The sequence below is a fragment of the Peromyscus maniculatus genome, chromosome 12 (assembly GCF_049852395.1).
Source record: "Peromyscus maniculatus bairdii isolate BWxNUB_F1_BW_parent chromosome 12, HU_Pman_BW_mat_3.1, whole genome shotgun sequence".
Taxonomy (NCBI): Eukaryota; Metazoa; Chordata; class Mammalia; order Rodentia; family Cricetidae; genus Peromyscus; species Peromyscus maniculatus.
In genome coordinates, this window is record NC_134863.1 from 32998605 (window position 1) to 33012246 (window position 13642).

General features: G+C 40.7%; 1 protein-coding gene across 4 annotated transcripts in view; it reads left to right on the forward strand.

Annotated features, from left to right (window-relative positions):
• The window catches only part of Lsamp (limbic system associated membrane protein), a 2127334-nt gene that overhangs the window by 2069048 nt on the left and 44644 nt on the right, over positions 1 to 13642 (forward strand). For all 4 annotated transcript variants that reach the window (XM_015994637.3, XM_015994639.3, XM_015994638.3 and 1 more), the window contains one exon: positions 9670 to 9804. In XM_015994637.3, coding sequence (XP_015850123.1) covers positions 9670 to 9804 — 135 coding nt within the window. The remainder of the gene's footprint in view (positions 1 to 9669; positions 9805 to 13642) is intronic.

Genomic DNA, 13642 nt, shown 5'->3' on the forward strand with positions numbered 1-13642 from the left:
ATTTCCACTTTCTCTTTGGACCCAGATTTCATTTTAGCATTATTTTCACCATGTAAACAGTAGCCACTATCAACTCAATAATGATTATGGGGACTTTTTTTGACATCTCTAAAGAAACAGCCCTTCACTTTCATAGAGATCACAGGAAAGTTCATCACAGTGCCAAGAAACAAAGAGCAAAAATAAATGAGGCTAGGGAGTGGTGGAGGTGGCCCACAAGTATGAGGACTACAGTTTGGACCCCTACCACCCACACCAATGCCAGGTAGTCCTGGTAACCAGCCGGTACTCCTAGCACTCAGAAAGTGGACAGGAAATCCATAGAGCTTTCTGAACTAGGCAAATAACCAAGTTCTGGGTTCAAATTAGAGACCTTGTCTCAATGTATAAAGTGGAGAATGATTGAAGAAGATGCCTGATGTCAACCTCTGGTACTCCTGTGCACACATATACTCACACCCATACATATATAAAAGTCACACACACAAAGAGAAAAAAAAAATGATGTTGATATGTAAAGGACTTTAGATAAATTGAGTTTTAATGAGACTTAGGAGATTTTACATTTATAAACCATGTTTCTCTAGAATAAAATAAAAAGGAAAGGAAAAAGGAAGGAGGGAAGGAAGGAAGGAGGAAGGGATGGAGGGAGGGGAGGAAGAAAGGAGGAAAAGAGGTAAGTGGGGAGGGAGGGCAGGAGGGAGGGGAGAGAAGGGAAAGGAAAAGGGGAGAGAGGAGGGGAGAGAAAAGGCTGGAAGAGAGAAGAGGTCAGGGAAGAAGGGAGGAACCCTGTGTGTGCAGAAGGATTAAATTATCACAGGTGGATGCTCTAATACAGCAAATCAGAATTCATGCTGTCCCTCACACCTGTGAGTGTTGTCTCATTGAGGCCCCCCTTTCTCTTAAGAGAGGATCTCCATTTCAAGATGTTTGCCCAGCTGAATCTCATGTCTTTCTGTCGACTCCCAGAAAGCTCATTTGCCCTGGAAACTCCATGCCATTGGTAAATCCATTGCTTGAGGCTTCCAGGGTTCCTTTGCTTAGTGCTGGCATTTTCATGTGCCAGTGGTTTCTAACACTAATGGGGGAACTTCTAAAAATAGATGAGCGAGGCCAAATTTTCAAATGCCATTTTTCACAGTTACTGCTTTGTTTGGTTCTCGCAGTAAAGAGGTTAAGTGAAGTGAACAGACGAGGGCTGTGTGTTTCCCTGTGTGTCTGGAGCAGAATTCCATTGCTTTGCTAGCTCCCAGTCCCCCCGAACTCACCCTCCTGTTTTATACACTGGAGGAAGAACTTCATGAGATTTCAGGAAACTATGAACTAAGCAAGCTCTAGCTTCCCTCAGCAAGGTAAAATGATAAACCATAAATGATAAGAGAATATTATGCTTAATTCTCATCATGAGCTTCAGAACCCCATAGATCTGGTTCAGACCTCAGCTCTTTCTTACATTATAAGCTTGGGCAACTTCCCATCCCACTCTAAACCTGTGTCCCACATCTGAAAGTGATGTTAAGGTTACTGTGACTTGATGTAAGATATCTTGAATATTACCACTCATTATAGTAGCAGTGCATTCTGAAGCAAGTATTGAGTAGTATCTCACTGAAAAACTGTTCTGATATCTGGGTTCAATAAGCATCTTGAGGGAGGAATTTCAAAATAAACAATTGGACAGAGAAAAATGGAGAGTAGCAAATAAAGTGAGAGACTATATAAGGGAAAAAAGACACTTCCCAAGGAGGAACCAGACCTGAGAAGAAGAAAGGGTTTACAGTTCTACAGTGCCCACTGCATAAAGACAGAACTTTGTGCCTCATTCATGGGCTTTGGGGTATAATTTTCATAGCTCTGTCTTTCTTGCACAGGCTGTACGTTATATGTAGTGCTACATACAGTTTTATGCATCCTATGTCTCATTAGCATCTTTGATTTAAGATTTAATTTATTTTGAAGTATTTGTGTGTGTGTTCATGTACACACGCATGCATGCTTGTACTCACACATGGATGAGGGTACCAACAAAGGACAGTAAAGGGTGTTGGATTACTTGAAGCAGGAGTGACAGGTAATTGTGATTGTTCCACCATGGATGCTAGTAACCTAACTCAGGTCCTCTACAAAAGATGTTGACTCATCTCTCCAGCCCCAAAATATCAGTATCGATTTTTCTTTTGGACTGCTCTGGAGATTGAATCCAAGACCTTAAACAGGTCAGACAAGTGCTCCACCACTGACCTACATCCTCAGCACTCATAGGCATATTAGATCTCTATCTAGGGGTATGCCTTTCAGTGTTATAATGAGTTACAGGGCACCTTCAGACTCTCTAGAATGCCTCTGTCTCTATGCCAGTGGCTCCAGCCAGTTTCAGGCTCAGCTTGGAGCTTTCTAGTTTAGACTTTGCTAACAGTGTCTTGTCATAGGCGAGCTAACTGTGCAGCCTTTGTGTGAGGTCTTCTGAACCTCACTTACTTAAACCCCTGCCTCAAATCTGCACTATTTCATGAACTTTCAATAGGTGCCAACATTTTGCTGCCCCCCTGACAGGTACATCAGACAGCATCAGCTCTTCCTACAGAGCATAATGCACAATGTGGAGTACACAATATAACCATAGCAATTCTCAAAATAAATCCCATGGAGAGCTAAATATAGATGATCTTGATTTTATTCTAACACCAAGTACCAATGTCAGTATACTCGTGTGCATACAGTAAAGAATTTCAAGACCCAGGACTGGAAAGGATGTGTGGATGGTGGCCCCAACTGGGATGCTGAGCTTAAACAATGTCAGCTAGCTGATATTGTGTGCAAAAGCAAAAAAATGCAAATAGGAATGAATTTGATCTCTTTGGATGCCAGAGGAAAAAGAAGCTGGGGTGTTCTTATTTGGCGCACCCTCATTCACTAAGACAAAGCCAGTTGTGACTGTCTCTTGGCTTTATACTTGTTACTTGTTTCTGACTACACTCTTGGGGAAGGCCAAATGCATGGAGCCAGTTTACATACATCAATGTTGTGTTTTGCTCTTCAAATAAGAAACATTAGTTCTATCAGAGTAGCCCACCCCTTCCTGTCCACACAATTCAGACATCTCAACAGTCAAATACCTCTCTGGAAAGCTTGTTCTTCTTCCATCTCTCTGCCTAACACTTCCCCATTATCATCTTGAATCTATCCTTTCCACATGGTTGCTGGTTTTTCTTCTTCATTTTCTTCAATGCACCACCCTGTTTCTTGTTCGCTTGTGATTGCTGCTTCTGTCAATCACTCACCGCTCCCTTTCCAAGTTGAAAGTGTGGGTGAGAAGTGGTTTCCACCTTAGGATAGCAACATTGTCAAATACCAAAGGGTCTCTCAGATGGAATATGAAACTGAGAAACAAAAACTTCAAAGCATACAGAGAGAAACACACTGGAGATATAAGCAAAACCCCAGTGCAGGCATTCTGCTGATTTATTGTGTTCTTTTCCTCTTCCTTTTCTTAACATTTTTGTGTAGAATGTGCTGTGTAGAAATGTAGAGGAGCAAAACCAGGAATACATAGGCATGTCCTCAGGAATATATATATCACAAAAGGAACCATAAGAACAGATACTTCAACAGACACTTGTTACAGCAGTTGAAGTTCACCCAGGAAACTTCAAATGGCATCATTGATTTGTGATGCTTTTTCCTTTTGTGTGTGTGTGTGTGTGTGTGTGTGTGTGTGTGTAAGTTCATAGATGGCCTCTGCTGTTTTTACTCTCATCTCCAAACACAGACTCATAAAACACACATATACACATACCCTGCAAGATAAAATTTCGCTCTTTGCCCTTCATTAAACTCTATGTGTGCTTGTGTTTATAGCTAATGTGTTTACAGCCACTTATATGTAAGTATTCAAATTTAGGTGAGTAAAGGGAATGCCATTTCAAGCACATTTTCCCCTTTAGGAAAGATTGATCTGCTAAGTTGCTTTGAAACTCTTCTTGGAGCACAGAAAGAAATGATTTGTTTATTTCTAAACAGACAAGAGTCCTCTGAATTCTGCATTGTTAAACCCACAAAACACTAACATTTATCAAATTTCATGAACTGCACTTCTTGAATCTCAAATAAAGGAAAAAGAATTACAGATACCTTAATGAGTTATAAAGTAGAAGACCTTTAAAATGAACTGTTTTATTTCAACAGAAGTTGTCATATCCTAGGGAAAAAAATTAAGAATAGCCTACTGCATTTACTGAGTAAATATTAGAGGGCTAGTGAATTTTCATATTAGGGTTTGATTTAATAACTCTCACAATTTCTCCTCTCTCTCTCTCTCCTGTGTCTCATCTCTGTGTCTCTGTCTCTCTTCTCTGTGTCTCTCTGTCTCTGTCTGTCTGTCTCTCTCTATCTCTCTATCCCCATCTCTGTGGGAGGGGGGGAAAGAGTAAGAAAATGGAGAAGAACAGAGGAGGGAGAAGAAAGAAAGAAAAAGAGGAGGAGCAGCTCCATGAAAGTGTATTTAGTTGCAAATGACTGCTTGCTTACAAGGACTAGTTGACCTTGTAAACTCAATTTCACCAAAGCAGATATCGTCCTCAGCATAGCACCTGGTATACTCTAATAGGTGTTATTTCTAGCTGCTTCGCCTCCACACTGGGGAACACCGGAGAGGATGCTTCCCTCTTGCCATTAGCGCTGGGCTCTTCTTTCCGACTCATGAAGACATATTAAAAGAACTAATAACGCACAACTTGAATAAACAGAGACTAAAGGGGAACATGATAATTGAGTGCAGTGTGTGAAGGGTAGGGATTCTGAAGAAGACTGGGCGTTATTTGGCCTATAGCTGAATTATTGCCAGAAGGCACAAAATTACACTAAGCAAAGGGTAATTTAAACTAAACGCCAAACACCAGAATAAACATAACACCCATCAGAGTGAGCAAAGTGTTTGAGATGTTTAAAATACAAAAATGTTGAAATTAGCATTTTAAGCAAAGTTTATACAAGGCAGACGATAACAGATTGGAATAAGGGAACGATCTAAATTGTGGTTGTTGGGCAAGTTCTCCAGACAACTGAAATGGCAGGTTATGGGTCACTTTCTGGACCTGAGAAGTGTTTGAAAGGACAGGAAATGGTGATGAAATCCTTGAGTGGCCAGCAGCTAGACAGTGTGGCTGAGAGAACCCATGCCTCTATGGGCAGACACACATTTAGTAAAAGGAAAAGCACCAGAGACTATGAGTTGAACTTCAGCATTTCCTGGTTCACAATTCATGCAGTTTATTGTGTGCTTTAAAAGAAAGAATTGCATTTGCTGAGACAAAAGGAAAAGCATCTTGTCAGGACTGTGTCTGCAGGGGTTCAGCTGGTTGCTGAAGCAAGGACTCCACATAGCATTTGCATCCTCAGGACATAACAAGCAATGCCCCTATCCAGCCTTTAACAGCAGTATACTCTGCCCACAGCAAAATGGTACTCTATTAGGATCATTAAAAAGGAATGGATTTTTATGATGGCTTCCATACTTGGTTCCATTCTCTTAAGCTATATGAGGTGTTGTAACTATCTCTGGTACCTGCTTCTGTTGCTTAATTCTGTTCAACTGTGCCCCAGCCCATCAGGACAGCTATAATAATAATAAAAAACTATAGGTGGCTTACAAACAACAGGAGCTTGTTTCTCACTGTTCCAGAGGTTGGGGAGTCCAAGATCAGCGTGCCTGCATATACATTGTCTGGTGAGGGCTCACTTACTCACTCACAGAAAACTATTTGCTGTTGTATCATTATGGAGCCCATTCCCATGCTCTTATCATCTCCCCAAGACTGTACTTCCAAATTGCACCACACTGTAAATTAAGTTTCAACATTCAAATTATGGAAGGGCCAACTATTAAACCTGTATCAAGCTATCTCAATGGCAAACCTCATGCAAGTTCATGGGGATGTATGAGTAAGAAATATCCCAGGAGGTTTACAATCTGGAACTTTGGATTTCTAGCAATAGAAGACCTGTGCTTGCTGTCCTATTACTCTGAACTAATGAGAAATTCTCAAGTGAAGTCATAGATATAATGCCTTACAGGTAACCCTCTTGTGGGCTTAGGCAGAATAGAAAAGCCAGAATGCCAGAAATGCCTGCATTTTTGCAAGAGGATCCAAAAGAAAGGAAAGGGCAAAAGACAAGAGGTCTTATCCCAGTATTGTAAATGATTGTCAGGCTGGTTGAATGAGGGAAAGCCATGTACTTTATCCTACCAGAACTTCTTCACTCCAATGAGACTCTAGACAGGTGTTATATTCTGGAAATAGAGGTAGCGCTAGAGTGGAGGAGGCTATAATGGAAGGATAAAGGAAATCTGCCTCCCTCATGTGTATTATTGTGGAAGGAAAATGCCTCTTTCCTTCTCAAGTAATATTGGGGAAGTTCTTCTACAGACATGAGACTGAAAGTTCATCTGATGAGGATTTGCTTTATTGGCTACTTTTCAGGGGAAAAAATTGGATTAATTAACATGTGCATTGGTGTATAAGAATCTCAAACCCCAAATCCAATAAGTGTGGCTTTATTTTCTTTCATTCTTTGAATATTTACCCTCAGAGGTTCCCTCTTTCCAAACTAGTAAAGCCTGAGTGAATACTGCTCAAAGTATCTTTCCTCCACAACAGGCTTATTTCTTTAAGAAAATAAAATATGAGGAAGGGATCCATGACCACTCCTCCTATTTCTTGACATGTTGTGGGAATTGAAAAGAATGCAGTGTTTCAGCCATTCTCAAGCCTGTACCAATTCTCATTCTCCTATTGAAGATTCCATACTCACTTAAGAGTAAGGTTTGTCCAGAAGTCCAGTCAAAGAGAGAGAAGAAGGATACTGTGAGCAAGGGACATCAAGATCGTGATAGGGAACCCAACAGAGACAACCAAACCAAAGTAGTGGGAACTCATGAAATTTAGATCAACACCTGTGGAGCCTCCACGGGACTGGACTAGGCCCTCTGCATAAGCGAGGCACTTGTGTAGCTTGATTTGCTTGGCGAACCCCCTGGCAGTAGGATCAGAATCCATCCCTGATACATAAGCTGGCTTTTTTGAGCCTACTACCTATGGTGGGACACCTCGCACAGCCTCAAGGCAAGGGGAGGGGCTTGGACCTGCCTCAGCTGAATGTACCAGGCTCTGCTGACTCCCCATTACTTTCTTGTAGGAGGGAATGGGGAGTGGGTTGTGGGGGAAGGATGGAGGGGTAGGAGGAGGGAAGAGGGAATCTATGATTGGAATATAAAACAAATAAAAATTTTAATAATGAAAAAAAAAAGAATAAGGTTTGTGTGTTTGGAAGAGGGCTGGGGGAGAAATCTGAAAGCCCTTGTAGTCATCTTTAACATTTCTTATAGGCAGAGTTTCTCTGTGTCCTGGCAGCCTCTCCCAAATAACCACTCAAAGACTTATTATTAGTTATAAATGTTTGGCCCATAGCTCAGGCTTGTTACTTGCTAACTCTTACATTTTAAATTAATCCATATTTCTTATCTACCTTCTGCCATGTGGTGGTATCTTCTTTCAATATGGCATGTTCATCTTGCTTCCCTCTATATCTGCTTGAAACTCCCAAGACTCTACCCTTCTTCCTCTCAGCATTCTCTCTGCCCTGAAAATCCTGCCGAGCTATTGGCCAGTCAGCTTTTTATTAACAAAGAGAGCAACACATGTTCACAGTGTACAGAAGAACCATTCCATAGCAACTTCTTGTTGTAATCTATCATTACTCTTAGACCCAATCAAGTAACCTCTCACACTTTCTACATATTCTACATTCTACATCTGTAATATAAATTCCTGCCTGATTACATGCTTGAAGATGGGGAAGGGAAAACATAGGTGTAAATTAACCATTTGGAAATAATATTCCAAGATATGTCTTAGAGCAATGGTGTAGCATTTTCATTACAATCATGTCCTACCCAGTATACACTAAGTCCAAACTAAATAATTTTATATCATTACAGCCTATTCCCTGTTTGGAATAGTTTTCTCAAAACTTGATGGTTGGCAGGGATTTTAAGCTTCCAGTGTTCCCAAGAGTTGTGTGATAGAATGTTATCAAAGAGTTCCTGTGTTCTGCTGGGAGTCTAGTTAGCAGGCTTGAAGTTTGGTTGACATATCGAAACAATGAATTCAGGTCCATGCTGGCTGGATGTTATGTTGATTTGGCCATTAGGGGATTTTCAGGAAAGGAACAGCTTGTGGCATTTGAGCACAGCCATTAATTGGTACCGTTTAGTGTAGCATGACGAGGAGCAAGATTCCATCATGGGGGCAGGACTGTTTTACCACCCTTCCCAGCTGCTCTGTGCTAACCCAATGGGCAATGGAGTTTTGAATTTGGGCAGGTGAGGGACGTAGAATTTAATTAAAGTTAAAGTCCACAGACCTTCTGTCTAAGCCCTAGCTAAGCTTTCTGTTGCCCAACCTCCTTGTCCACCTTCTCTTTCTTCTTTAATGCCCCCCCCCCACTTTTTTCTTCTTTCAATCTATTCAGAAGAAAATAAGTTCATTTAATCAGTTAGGTTCCATGTGAGAGTTTAAAAGATTTTTCTATCTAGTTTTTCTTTATGAAAACAAAAACATTCAATTTTGTAAATTGTTCCAAAATGGGGCCTCCCTGCCTCTAATTCCAACTGTTAATCCCGTGATGTGTAGTTTCCTACGCCCAGACTTGGCAACACAGTCTATCACCAAACACACCATCAGCCTCATGCTTTCAAGCATCAAGCCATTTCATGGCTTGAAAGCCTGGATAGTAATATAAAACAAATACAGCATAGCTTCAAGATAAGGATTAGCACAGGGTTTAGTCTTAAAGATTCAGCTCTATTTTTAAAGTGTGTGTGTGTGTGTGTGTGTGTGTGTGTGTGTGTGTGTGTGTGTGTTTGTGTGTGTGTGTGTGTGTGTGTGTATTGAGTTCCTGGGAACCACAGTCATAGATGGTGTGAGCTGCTTGATGTGCTGGTAATTGAACTTGAGGGCTATGGAAGACCAGCAAGCTCTCTCTTCTACTGAACCATCTTTCCAGTCCTGGCATATGATTTTTGTTGAAAGCAAGATCCACATAAATCAGAAGACTGGCATTTGTCACAAGCTAGTCATTTTCTAATAGTTACTTTGGTGTAAGAGCATGCCTAGTAGTGTAACGATGATAACAGTGCATATTTGTGGTACTTCATGCTGTCTCCTGCCGCTACCTTGTTCCATATACTTGATCAGTGACTGACACATATGAATGTTTGAGCACTCTGGCCTCTTTTCTTGTTATCAGGACAACATTGAAAAAGGACATGTGTGGTCCCCAGAGTCCACAAAGGACAGAGTCAGGGGTTCTCGGTTTCTAGGGATTTAACCTGACATCATGACCTTATTTGGCTTCATTCTCTTCCAGCTCCCATTTCCCAGATCCTCTGTTTTCCCTCAAAACACTCCCCACTTAATCACGTTCAGAACAAACTTTATCTTGGGGCCTTTGTCTGTAGAATTTGACCTCAGACAAAGCATGTTGTCAAATTAATGAAAAGCTGTGCTGATTTATTGCTTTAAAGAAAAGAGGATGGGGAGAAGCAATCTGTAGCACATTTTAGATTTATAAAAAAAATCATTTAATTGTCTGTTTTTTTTTTTTTTTCAGGAAGAGAATTTGAAGGAGAAGAAGAATATCTGGAGATCCTAGGCATCACTAGGGAGCAGTCAGGCAAATATGAGTGCAAGGCTGCCAACGAGGTCTCCTCTGCGGATGTCAAACAAGTCAAGGTCACTGTGAACTGTGAGTACAAAAGCAGCAGGTGTTCCAGGCCCAGGGCACACCTCCACTTCCAGGGAGATGCACAGATTCCATTATCGAAAGCTCATAGCATTTCAAGCAGGTGTTCTTCTGGTCAGGGATGCACATTTATACACCGGACACTTCCAAGGGCAAGACTTGGCCTTTGAATTTGATAAATCAACTTTTCTGATTCTAAATATAACCGCTGATACATTTCACAATAGTCTGTCTTTTATTCAGACTGTGAAATTAAGAAAACGTGATCAGGCACCACTTGAATTTTTGGTAGTCACTGTTGTAGAGCCTGTGGACACCAAGGTCATATTACTTTGGGAAAGGCAGCACTCCCTATCTACTTTAGCTGGAATTTTTATCTTCATGCATTGTTTGTCAGAAGAGAATAGCCTTGAGATTATATTTTATCCTCTGCTATTTAACTAATTGGCCTTGGGAACAAATTCAAGCTCATTTGGTCAGATACTGTGTGTCCCTGATGGCTAAAAGGGATGCCTGATAAGTTAATTTTGGTTATCTATTTCTCCTAAAGCCTGGGCATTAGAAATGAAGATTTCACTAAGATGCATAGGTAAGTGGGCGTACTTTGAACTTGTCAGATGAAAGGCTCCTTAGATGTAGTTCAAAGTGGAAGGAGGGAGTAAGGGGATCTATAAGATGTGTGTCACCCAGCAAAGGAATTGAAACTTTGTTTATCTTACTCAATTAGCAGTGTCCTTCTATAGCATTCAAATTCAAGTTTCTACACCACATAATTGTGGCTAATGACAGGACAGAGATATCTTGACATGCCTTCCTTTCTCTCTCTATTTTTCTATCTATATATCTGTATCTATCGATTGTCTGTGTATGTGAATATGTGTATGTGTATCACCACATTCATACCCTTATACACACATATATCCATCTATGCACAAAACACACACACACACACACACACACACACACACACACACACACGCATGCACCAATGCATGCATACATAAGTTCTTTATCCCACTTCTGAAGTGTATTTTAAGCCACAATGAATTATATTTTTTCATGTTAAGTCTTTCATGCTGTTACCTCTGTGCCAGAGCCAGTATAAATGCTCTCTAGTCTTCTAACGACTCTGACAAAGTACACAGAATCAACTCCAGTTTAAAGCTTAAGAAACCGAAGCCTCAGGCCGGGTGGTGGTGGTGCTCACCTTTAATCCCAGCACTCAGGAGGCAGAGGCAGGTGGATCTCTGAGTTTGAGGCCAACCTGGTCCACAGAGCAAGTTCTAGGAAAGCCAAGGATACAGAGAAACCCTGCCTTGAAAACCCAGGAAGAAAAAGGAAAAAAAGAAAGTGAAGCCAGAGTTCAGGAAATCACCTACCCAAAGCAACACAGACAGAAAAGGTATTCAGCCTCAGGTCTGTTTGATTCTAAAGCCCAAACTTTCCAAGGAAGAAGAGGAGGAGGAGGAGGCATTCCAATTATCTCTAATGCTTCACACAGCTTCCGTTTAGGGATTTAAGCATGTTATTTAATCTCAGGGTAATCCAAGGAGATAAGCATCTATAGTCTTGCTGTGGATATTTGGAACTGAGCTTTAGAGAGTTCAGAAATCTTGCTGAAGGTGGTTCAGCCTGTGCTGGAATGCCCTGGTCCCCTGGGCCCAGTCCAGCCAGCCTTTCAGCTTTCTGAAATGGGCAGTGAAGACTTCGAAGTGTACCTAGGGGAAACCACTAGACACAGCACTGAACTACACATTTATGGTCTCATTTTGAAGAGCAAGGGGCTGCATTTGATGAGCTGTGAAGTGCTTTTATCCCTGGCTGTCTCCAATTTTTTAGTAATAGAGTTTTGAAATGCCAGTATTACTATTCTTTTGCAGTACTGGGTGTGTTTCAAAGACACATTAATGATCTCAATGTTATAAAATGCTTAAGGTCCTTTTTTCACATGAAAGGCAATTTCTCTGGGTGTTTATATAAGTTTATAATTAGGTTAGTTAACTTCTTTTATGCACACATAGCCATGCTATCATCTGCCACCTCTTCTCTGACTTTTGGAGTCAAGATTGCATTTTCTCTTAATTGACCTTCAACTTAATTAGGTTTCTGAAAGTCCAATCATGTAGTAAATAGAAAATATTTATGCTTCCATTGTATGAAACATCAAAGTGGTCTGGATTGTAGATGGTTTCCAAGATCAAAGCCAGCCGCCTGGGCCCTGTTATTATTGAAGCAATTAGTCTGACATTGCTCCCTCTTCACTGTCCCCAAAGTGTAATTTAGAATGGGAAAAATACTGATCATTTTCAAGAAAAATTTTATGAAAATATGAACTTTTACCAGTGATGAGTGAATCACTGGATATGGACAGAGCCTACAGATTCTCAAAAAGTAACTTGGAACAGATTACATGGACACGTTGAGTTCAATTAAACATCCAATGTGCTCCAACCAAAAGGAACAAGAATGTGCCTGGCCCTGTAAAACTATCCAGCAAATGTTAACTGACGGTATAGATAGAAAACTCAAAATAAAACTCCCTCATAATATTTTTCCAAACTCCAGAAATAAATGATGCTGGCTACAAATCGGGGGGGGGGGGAATTCTAATTTCAAATTCCTCTGTGATCACCTTTTTCATCCAAACTTCATAAAGTACATTTATATGAAATCAGTCATCACACCAGAAATCCTGTTCAAATAAGCCATGGTACCCAAACATAGTTGCATTGTGTAAATAGATGAGGTTTCAGGGATTGAATTGAAGAATTGTGTTTATATCTTCTGGATATTTCGATAGAGAAATATCCAGGAGCGTTTTGTCACTTCATCTGAACCTTCCTTCTTTTCTTTAACCTGAGGTCTCTTCCGTTCCAAACCAGAGGCTTCAGGATTAGGTCAGGCAATCAGGATGGCTAAGAAAACTACTGGTGGGAGAGATTATCATAATGAACATACCCTGGATACCACTAAAAAAAGCCATCTTAGCACTGATAACTTTCCCATTGCCACTCATTGATTCATTTACTCGGTTACCAGCAGATGTTTGTTGCAGGACACATAAAGGCTAGCACAGTAAGGAGGGGAAACATAACAGTTTCACCCGTTGAGCTCACAGCAGATTCTGTAGCCTCTCCTTTTTTATTTCTCTTAGATAACCTGCCTCTGTGGTAGGTCTATATCATTGCACATAGCCGTTTTACATGCAAAAACCATTTCCTAAGTGGTAGGAGGTCCTGGCACCTATAGAAAGCTAAATCATTGGCTCAAAAATCATTGCCATTATATATGCTTGGTGGAATTTATGCAGTGGACCAGACTTTTGACTTTCTGTGTCTTATGTAGCCACAGATTTCTTTCAGATATCAACCAGAGAGACACACTATCTTTTCTTTACAGGTTCTAGGTACATGGTCTCTATTGCAGCTTCCATTATGCATTTACAAGCCCCTAGGATAGTATCTGTCATATAGTAAATGTTCAGTAAATGCAGGCTGTTGGATCTCATTCTTTCCTCTCCCCTATTGATAAGCTAATGTCCCCACCTTCTGCCCATAGTTCTTTCTGAGTGGCTCACATTGTCACCTTTTGCAATTTCTCTTTCTTCTTCATCTGCCTTTCACCCAATTCTACATGTAAAACTAACTGTCTTACCCTAGACAAATAGTAGGGGACATAAGACATGGATATTTCCACAGCTCTTATACATGATATGTGTTGCTTTATAGGCACAGAAGGAAGTAAGGAAGTTACTGAATGATAGGCAAACAGGATTGAAGACACCTGTTGGGTATACACATGTGTGTGGGTACCTACAAAGGCCAAAGGACAGCATGGGATC